A 9,896-nucleotide genomic window follows, 5' to 3' on the forward strand; every position below is an offset into this window, starting at 1 on the left:
TTATATCTGAATTAAAAAATGTAACTGAGAACTGTTATTTAGGGCACATCACCATTTACTGCTGTTCAGCCATTTGCTTGACATACACCCACACATTACACTTTGGTATAGAATTCAGATTAATTAAGGTACAATTCTCATCTTGTTCTTAGCATATCATTTAAATAGAAAATGACTTCCAAACGTGTTGCAATTGTCACTGGCTCAAACAAAGGAATTGGGTTAGCCATTGTTCGAGCATTGTGTAAAAAGTTTGATGGAGCAGTGTATCTTACTTCACGAGATGAGACTCGCGGAAAAGACGCCGTCAAGATTTTGGAAGGCGAAGGATTGCATCCAAATTTTCATATCTTGGATGTGAGCAATGAGCAAAGCATTCGAGCTCTTAAAGATTACTTGGTTTCAAAATATGGAGGTGTGGATGTTTTTGTACACAATGCTGGAATGGCATACAAAGCAGCTGATCCAGCAGGTTTCCCTGAGCAAGCTCGTGTCACAATTTTCAACAACTTCAGGAGCATGGTGAATTTGTGCAACACCTTTCTACCTGTCATGAGAGCAGAGGGAAGATTTGTTACTGTTTCGTCTTTTGTTGCAAGGATGACGATTAAAAAATGTAGCAAGGAAGTTCAGGATTTCTTCAGATCATCTGATCTCACTGAAGAACAACTCGTACAAAAGATGGATGAATTTGTCAAATTGGCTCAAACAGAGGAGCATGAGAAAAAGGGTTTTCCCAGCTCTGCATACGGGATGTCAAAGTTGGGAGTGACGGCACTTACTCGCATAATGGGAAGAAAAGCTCAGAAATTAGCTCAACCAAATGTTTTGGTGAATTGTGCTTGTCCTGGTTATGTTAATACAGATATGTCAAGTCACAAAGGCCATAAAACGCCTGATCAAGGTGCTGAATCACCTGTTTATTTGGCAACATTACCAGCTGGGCTAAAAGAACCACAAGGGGAATTCTGGTGTGAAGACAAACTGGACAAGTGGTACGACGGTTGCTAAATATCATGGTCCACTGAATTAGAATTTATTTACCTCAACTTAGAAAATTATGTAGTGAAATGTCCTATTGGAAGACAAATAATTAGCTTGAAATATTTTAATTTTTTAATAATTTTGAACTATTATGTAGTGATACCATCAATTTTGTGATATTTTCTATACATTGTGCACCCTTTCACTTCAAACATCAAGTGCTTGTATTTTTGTAGAATACTTGAACATATGGTTTCTGAATGAGTATTTTATTTAATTCATTTTAGCTTCTCTAAACTGAGTATTATTAGTCTTTGATTATATAATGTCAGCTCAGCGTGTAGCTATTGTAACTGGTTCCAACAAAGGTATTGGATTTGCAATTGTGCGTGCGCTATGTAAGAAATTTGAAGGTGATGTGTTTTTAACAGCTCGGAATGAGGGACGTGGAAATACCGCTGTTAATGCTCTGGAAAAAGAAGGTCTGCATCCTAAATTCCATAGTTTGGACGTAACTGATCAAAAGAGCGTTGCGACTCTCGTGGAATTTATACGCAAGGAGTATGGTGGTGTGGATGTATTGGTCCATAATGCTGCCATAGCGTTTAAAAGCGCTGACCCTGCGCCCTTTGCTGAACAAGCTAGAGTTACGGTTCCAAGTAACTTCACAGCTACTATTAAGCTATGTGAAAGTTTTTTGCCATTAATGAGAGATGAAGGGAGGATTGCTATTGTATCGTCAATGAGTTCGACAATGTCATTGAAAAAGTGCAGCAAAGAAAACCAGGCAATTTTCAAATCCCCAGATTTAACTGTTGAAAAGCTTGTTCAGAAGTTGGATGAGTTTGTTGAAGCTGCACAAACTGGAGCTCATATAGAAAAAGGCTTTCCAGGTAGTGCTTATGGGATGTCTAAGCTAGGCGTTACAGCGTACACTCGTATTTTAGCAAGAAAAGTCCAAGAGATGGGTAAAAGCAACATACTTGTGAACTGCTGTTGTCCTGGATATGTGATCACAGACATGACAAGCCATAAAGGCACCAAAACTCCAGACGAAGGCGCTGAAACTCCAGTCCACATCGCACTTCTGCCTAAAGGTTCAAAGCCAACAGGCGAATTCTTCTCAGACAAACAAGTTCGCAAGTGGTACTCGTAAAGAATTTGTAGCATATCTTAGCTTCAAGATACTTGATCTATAATGTCTTTTTGTTAGCAGAACAATTAAATTATGCAGTTATTTCCAATATATTTTTAAACCATCACTTTTTAATCAATTATTGGTAATGTCTGCCCGACAGTGTGTTGCAATCGTTACTGGCGCCAATAAAGGAATTGGCCTTGCCATCGTCCGAGCACTCTGTAAGAGATTGAACGGGTACATTTATCTAACATCAAGAAATGAGGCACGTGGACAAAACGCTATCAAGGATTTAGAGACAGAAGGATTGCATCCACAATTTCACTTGCTGGACGTTACCAGTCTTGAAAGCATCAGATGCCTTCAGGATTACGTGATCTCAAAACATGGTGGCGTTGACATTTTTGTTCACAATGCTGGGATCGCATATACTGGAAATGATGAGGCAGCATTTTCTGAGCAAGCGAGTGTGACAGTTTCAACTAATTTTACCAGCTTAGTTAATTTATGTGATACTTTTTTGCCAACCATGGAAGACGAAGGACGATTTGTCACTTTATCATCAATGGTGGCAAAGATGGCCCTTAATAAGTGCAGTCTTGAAGTTCAGACATTTTTCAAGTCACCCGATTTGTCCGAGGTTTTACTTTTGCAGAAGATGGACGAGTTTGTACAATCTGTGCAATACGGTAATCATGAAGCAATAGGTTTTCCTAGTATGGCTTATGGAATGTCAAAGTTAGGAGTTACTGCATACACTCGTATAATGGGTCGAAAAATGCGGGAAAATAATCGCTCCAACACATTGATTAATTGTGCTTGCCCTGGTTACGTAAAAACTGAAATGACAAATCACAGGGGAACCAGAACACCTGATCAAGGAGCAAAAATACCTATTTATTTATCAACGCTACCAAAGGGATTGAAAGAACCGTCTGGAGAGTTTTTCTGCAAAGACAGACTCGACAAATGGTATTCATGAATGGTTATCTTTCCATATTCATATCTTCCTTCTTCACAAAGTTTGTTGCTTTTTCATTCTTTATCACAGTAATTAATACATTAAGTAAAATTCTGTGATTCCGTAACAAGTTGCAAGAAGAGTTCATCAGGGTCATTTGAGTTCAGCAATGGGTTTGGATGTTCTTTTTTAAATAGCCTTGATGTTACATAAATTGCGAGCCTGAGCCTAAACAAGCAGTAATAGCGGTGATTTACTTTATGCCCAGTGCCCAAATGCATGACTATGAACTGCATTATTTGAGCTTCTACAGGAGGTATTATATTCCTTGGTTGCATTACGTCAAAGATCTGGACCAGGGTGGTCCAAGGTTGTCGGCTCCACGGGCCACAAAATCATTTTTGCATTGTTAGCGAGCCACAGTAGTGTCAACTGCCAATAATAGGTAAACAGTGCAATACAGAACAAACACTTTCTTTGTACAAACACATAGTTATCGGACATAGTCATCCCAGGCTAATAGAATCTGCATTTTATTTTTAGTTTTCTATGATACCTATATTGTAAGCATATATTCCCGACCAAAAAGATAGAAAGCCAGATAATAATTTAGACTAGCCAAGCACCTCATCAAACTTCGCTAGTTGCTTCAGTTAGCCATAACACTAGGCAATTTAGTGACATTAGTGATGTAACAATATGTCAAAAAGTTTTTTCTGAATAATTTTATTACAAAACAACACAAAATGCGATTTTGGCGGGCCTGGGTTTGGACCACACTGCTCTAGACTATCTACAAGCCCTCAAAAATACCCTGTAAACTTGGGAGATTTTTACTTAAAATTGGCTTGAGGCTTTATACCAGTGGTGTTAAACTTTTTTGGTAAAGCAGAACCCCAAAGAAACATTTCAGGGGATCGAGGAACCCTTGATGGTTTCTAGTTAAAGCAAACCTATCTTCAAAGTATCATCCTAACACATCATTGATTCAAAGATACCAGAGGCAACCCTTCACTTAGACTGTGAATAATGTTAAATCTTATTTTCAATTTGTACAAAAATATCATCTGTGCCAATACATTACAATTGTTAAACATAAATGAACTGCGATTAAGCTAGCTATTTAGAATACGAAAAAAATATTCCACTTCTAGAATGCCATCTTCCGGAAGATCTGTGCAGTGGACAGCATTCTGGATTTTATCCTTTCCAAACATAGCACGAATTGTTTTCGGCCGGAGATGTCTTGCTATTTCCTGTGTTTGAAAATAAATAATATTTTAGGATAGGATTAACACATTTATCCCGGGGAGAGGAAAGCCGATAACCAGCTTAATATTATGGCGAACCAACGGCTCTTGTCCGGCTACCATTCCATGTCAAGTATGGGGTTAGCTAGTTATTTGTTTCTACCAGCACTGACTTGATGGTGGAGGAAGCCGCAACTGACCAGCGGTTACATGAACCACCCTAAGGCGAGAAGGAGTCCAGCAATTCTCTCGCACACAACTATCCCTGCATGGGATCCGAACCCAGGCAGAGTAATCAGAGGTGCCGAGCGTATTCCTAATGCTTAGCATGATGAGCCACACTGTTGCGGCAATTTTATTTTTGAATATTTGTTATCAAGACAACCATGCCTAAGAAACAAAATAATACCGGATCAGCTGGTCCACAAAGTTCTCTGAACTTGGATGCAGTTTCTTCTCCTTGACCTGTGATTTCCAAAGCAATGCAAGGTCCACTGCACAATTCAGTCACCATGCTTTGATATTCGTTGACAACTCCTTTGTATATTTCGTAAAATTCTTCACCGTTTGCAGTTTCAACATTGAACTGTGAAAGAAAGTCATTTTCATAAATTGATTTGATTGATTGCAAGTGCGAAGGTGAATATACTTGATGTAAAGTAGGCGAACAAAATTAGTTAACTCCATATTGTTACACATACTTCTGGAGCGCCGAAAAATTTAAATTAAACTCACCATTTGTAATGCTGTTATTTGGAATCCTGCGTTCTGAATCACTTCAATAATATCTCCCTCAATTCCACTTCTTATAGCATGAGGTTTGATGACACAGCAAGTACAATCTCTGAGTCGAGCTGTGCCTTCAAATTTTGGATTTCGATTTGGTGGAAAGAAGAAATCCAACTCCTGTTTAAAAGGGATTGAGTAGTCAAGTTAAGTTTATTTTTTCCAACCAGCAAAAAACAATCGCATACGAAATTCAGAAAAAGAAGCATAATCATACAATTTCACTGAGGAAGGGAAGTCGCGAGGAACCAAACCTGGTTATCGAGCAGTGACACCCAAGGTTTTAATTAGAAAGATCAGGAATTTTATTCACGAAACTACTGTTATTGTCGGTGAGCACCGTATGATTTTGCCAAGTTACATAATATATATTTCTAGAAATTGTCTTCAAAAGCCATCAGACCACAGACAGATGGGAGTGGTGTAAGATTGAAAACTATTCATAATCGTTCTTCAGTCGGCCAAGTTTGCCCCCAGCTAAATTAGCAAAGTGCACCAGGAACTGTGGATTTGAAATTGAGCATTTTTGCTAGCATTAGAGTCTTGTGACAAAACATCCTGGAGATACAGCCGTAAGGTAAAACATGTTGGTTGAAGTCACAAGTACAAATTTTCATAAAGGAGCCACAATTTAAAAATCTCAAATATTTTGAAAGGAATTTAAACTAAAAATTTGGCTATCTACAAAGCGAGTGTCAGAAGTGCTGAAGTTAGATTTTAGCTCAAGGGAATCGGATGAAGCTTTACTCCAACTCTCCTTCTGTCACCCAGAATGTAATATAGAGAAAAGGATTGGATTGTGTGTGTGCCAGGTTGTCGTTAGGCCATAATTTTATTTCGATTTTCCTTATCTTAGTTCTATTACGAGTTCGAGGACTGTCTGTGTTAGCTAAGTGAATATACCTGCCCATAGGTTTTAGTCTCTTCACACAACTAGATGTAAAGTAGGCGAACATAAATTAGTTACCTCCATGTTGGTACACACACTTCTGGAGCGCCCAGGATTGATAGTCTCTAACCTTTATGGCAGATTTGCAATAACCAATTAGCATGTCATAAACCTTCTACAAGTAAATGTTATGGAAGATTAGTCTCTGGGAAATTAACCAGGTAGAATCAACATGGCAAAGACTTTCAATATTTTTACAAATATTGGCTGTTTTATTAGCCCGAACAAAAATACTTCTATTATGGTTTTAGCAAAAACCTAACCTTTGACACATTCCTTTTATAGCAACAATATGCCAATATTAATAAAAAAAACAGGATTATCATTAACAACGTAATATTGGAAACTGCTGTTTGCTAGAGATTACAAAACAAAATGGTTGAAATGTCAGGTTTATAAACAATCATTACCTTCTGTGCTGTTTTTTGATTTTCTGATCCATGTGCTGCATTTGTTACTCCATCAGTTCCAAACTTGGCCCTAATGCTTCCAGGTTCGCTCTCTTTAGCTTTCCCAGAATCTACAGGTCCAAGTAATCTTCTCCATTGATTAACTACATTGGATCCCATCAATTCCATTGCAATTACTGGGCCACTTGTCATATAATCCAGCAAGGTACTGCAAAAGTGGAAAATTGAAAATGTTTATAATAAAGAAGGCTGCTTAATGGAAGTTATAGAGCACTACAATTGCCTTAAGTTTCGTTAGGAGGATATTCTCCAGTTCCTACTCCTTGGGATTGGGCATTGTGCTGAACAGAAGGAACACGCCATTGCACCTTAAGGGGATTCGAAATCTGCGGTGAGTATACCTATGTGCGAACAGATTGCTGGGCTTCTACCCCAATATAACGCATCTCATGTAACCTCTGGTCATTTACAACTTTCCCCACTATCATGAAGCCAACTAGGTAACTATTTCCATACACTACATGAATTGGTAACAGACGAGAGGCAGTAGGTGTTATTGGCTTTCCAGGGAAATATGTATAGAACCAATATATTGGTAGCTCTATCTAAGCCTAATTCGTGGAAAAAAGCCAAAAAAATACTGAAAAATACTTCGGTATTAAAAACTTCTATTCCAGACTTCTTCATACACAATGTTACTGTTAAATATACCTACTTGAATTTATTGAGGGAATTTGAGACTTACTTGAAATGTGGTTGAGATCGGTGTTCTTCATAAAGGTCCATTGCATTCTTCCTGACAAGTTTTACCATCTTTGCTCTGCATGGTTGAATATCATTTGCTTTCAAGAGGTTCAAGATCACACCAACTTTATTCACAGCATCTGGCTTTATGATTGCAAGTGTTCTACAAAGCAAAATATCAGTTGATATTTAAACACGGCTTTTGAGTTTTTGTCAGAAGTAAGATAATGAATCACAAGATAATAAAAATTCAGTCTATGATCACTAAAGAGATCTGAAATGCATTTCGATTAGTTTTTTCGGCAAGCTTTTTATGGTATGCTATTACCATGTAAAAACTTCAAAAATTATAGGAGAAAAGATAGAATTTCACTGCTATTTATTCAAAAACACCATTACTGCAATGTAAAGAAATTAATAACAAAACAAATCTAATAAAGAACAACGTAAGGTTGATTAGGGGCTTGGCTTTAAAACACATTCTAGGAATACCAAGATATCATACCCCATAAACCAGTTGTAGCATTAGCACAAAAATAAATGACTGAACTGAACGAACCACGTGGGGATAGATTTGTGCGAAAAGATTGCTGGACTCCCCGCCGCTGTAGGGTGGTTCACATAATCACTGGTCAGTTTCTCTATCATCAAATCCATGCTTTCGAAAACAAATAACTCGCCAACTAGTCTCATACCCGACATGAACTGGTAACTGGACGAGAGGCTGTGGTTTGCCATATGATGTAAATCCTATCCAAATCATCATGTTTAAGTCAAGGAAACACTTATTTATTTATATCAATTATAAATTGACATAAAAAAAATTTTTATTTCCATATAACCTACCTTTCATTCTTTGTTCCCACTTTGCTTTCGGTGAAATTGTCTCCAAAATCCACAAAAGTTAGTTGACGAGAATAGACATGAATTTTACTTCCAATGTACATGTCTTCCAATTTAACTGTGTCAGATTTGGTTCGACTCAAAAACTTTCGCCTGTTTTTGATGTCATACTAGATACAAAATTTTGATGAAGAATATCAATAATCTGCTATTTTGCATAGCTGATTCACGCTAATACTACAAATTGCCATAATACAATTAACTGGTTGTTTAAAAAAAGTGAATCAAAATCTGATTTCATTGATGAATATGGCAAACTTCTAATCTGTATATCAGCCTGGAGTACAGAAAACACTATTTTTTAAGTTGCAAGTTTTGAAATACTATTTATTCAACATGGTATTCCAGTTATTATTAATGGGGAATGACCATGTTTGCTCTCGATCATCGAATAAATCTTAAATGAGAGTTTTTTTAAATATTAAAGAATTTAAATATCCATACCATTTCTATACTGTTATCTTTTGGATAAAAAAGAAATTGATATCTTCGTATCAATGCAGCTTGCGGATCGTACCATTCTGCAATGAAGCTGTACCTCTGATCTTGAGCCGTCTGTTTTGAATTAAAAAGGGATATTAGCATTAACGACAAAAGCAGTTTTAAGTATTTTGTGGAGTCTGAAGTCGCATGATAACCTAAAATCTGGTGCATGACTTTGTGAATATACCGATAATAGCGTCATAACCCATAGCAAGAGTCACCATCGGTTTGTTTGTGGCAATAGCTGCCATGAAGTGGTAAGAACTGTGACTCTTAGAGGAATTTAAACTTTATGATAAACTGACGGAAATTACAATTGACAGGAAAATTTTGCTTATATAAAACGAAAATTGGATAGAAAGAATTTTTTTTCTCATACATGACTTGTGTAAAATGCCTCCAATACTGAGCCAAACACTCGCAACTTTATGTTGTGGACGCTGCGTTGAATGTATTTAAAACGTGGGGATCAATGACATTTGTTGAAATATATGGTAATTATCAAACACAGTCAATAAAACAGCTATATCAAATGAAGAACTACAAATTGTCACAGATTTCCCAACAAGTGTATTCCTATATGATAGGATTTACATATTTATCCCGTGGGAGAGGAAAGCCGATAAGATGGCTTATCTATATGGCGAACCACGGCCTCTCGTCCGGTTACCATTCCAAGTCGGGTATGGGATTAGTTTTACTGTATTGTTTGTTTTCGGAAGCATGGACTTGGTGGTGGAGGAAGCCGTAACCGACCAGCGGTTACGTGAACCACCCAACGACGGCGGGGAGTCCAGCAATCCTCTCGCACATAACCATCCCTGCATGGGATTCGAACCTGCGAACCCACGCAGAGTAATTAGAGGTGCCGTGGCGAGCGTATTCCTAACGCTTAGCCCGTTGAGCCACATCGCCGCGCCAGTTATTAACTCAATTAGCTAACTTTGTATCACAATGTCTACTTCTTAATAAGGCTATACAACAAATGAGTGAAATTGTTTAAGAAGGGAAAATACCCACCGAAGGCTCTATGTACTCTTGTGTATATCCAGGAAACTGTAAAAACAACAACAAAAAGATGAGCGACGTTCTGAGATCACAATAACAAAAACTTCCGATAACGTTATTACCCAATTTAAAAAATACACTTAAATAAAACATACCATATTTATTTTTTTCTGTTCCTGCTAATTACGTCCAAAACTACCAGAAGCGCCTAACGACCGGTGAAGCGACAACAAAACTGCCAGTTGAAAAACAAACCCGCCGGCTCGTTGTCAAGGTAATG

At 37.6% G+C, this 9,896-nt stretch overlaps 2 protein-coding genes and 2 pseudogenes across 2 annotated transcripts; 3 read left to right on the plus strand and 1 right to left on the minus strand.

The window, feature by feature from the left end:
• The first annotated feature begins 68 nt into the window (after nucleotides 1–68).
• On the plus strand, nucleotides 69–1,271 carry LOC120328719 (carbonyl reductase [NADPH] 1 pseudogene; annotated as a pseudogene).
• Nucleotides 1,272–1,309: 38 nt separating this feature from the next.
• Nucleotides 1,310–2,281, plus strand: LOC120328722 (carbonyl reductase [NADPH] 1-like). The gene has a single exon (XM_039395254.2). It carries the CDS (start codon nucleotides 1,310–1,312, stop codon nucleotides 2,138–2,140), a length of 831 nt encoding a protein of 276 aa, XP_039251188.2. The 3' UTR covers nucleotides 2,141–2,281.
• Nucleotides 2,130–3,210, plus strand: LOC120328720 (carbonyl reductase [NADPH] 1 pseudogene; annotated as a pseudogene).
• A 900-nt stretch (nucleotides 3,211–4,110) lies between these two features.
• On the minus strand, nucleotides 4,111–9,896 carry LOC120328132 (nucleoside diphosphate kinase homolog 7-like). Its single transcript, XM_078114515.1, has 9 exons — nucleotides 9,772–9,896; nucleotides 9,629–9,664; nucleotides 8,570–8,680; nucleotides 8,069–8,235; nucleotides 7,224–7,385; nucleotides 6,479–6,686; nucleotides 5,069–5,239; nucleotides 4,743–4,919; nucleotides 4,111–4,339 (listed from the first exon to the last, which is right to left on the minus strand). The coding sequence occupies exons 1-9, from the start codon at nucleotides 9,772–9,774 to the stop codon at nucleotides 4,199–4,201; spliced, it is 1,176 nt and encodes a 391-aa protein (XP_077970641.1). The 5' UTR covers nucleotides 9,775–9,896; the 3' UTR covers nucleotides 4,111–4,198.

The sequence above is a fragment of the Styela clava genome, chromosome 7, assembly GCF_964204865.1.
Source record: "Styela clava chromosome 7, kaStyClav1.hap1.2, whole genome shotgun sequence".
Taxonomy (NCBI): domain Eukaryota; kingdom Metazoa; phylum Chordata; class Ascidiacea; order Stolidobranchia; family Styelidae; genus Styela; species Styela clava.

Coding starts and splice junctions, on each gene's coding strand:
- LOC120328722 (XM_039395254.2), top strand. CDS start 1,310: ATGTCAGCTCAGCGTGTAGCTATTGTAACTGGTTCCAACAAAGGTATT.
- LOC120328132 (XM_078114515.1), bottom strand. Junction 8,236..8,569: donor AAGATAACAGTATAGAAATG/GTATGGATATTT, acceptor TTTTGTATCTAG/TATGACATCAAAAACAGGCG. Junction 4,920..5,068: donor AAATAACAGCATTACAAATG/GTGAGTTTAATT, acceptor TTTCTTTCACAG/TTCAATGTTGAAACTGCAAA.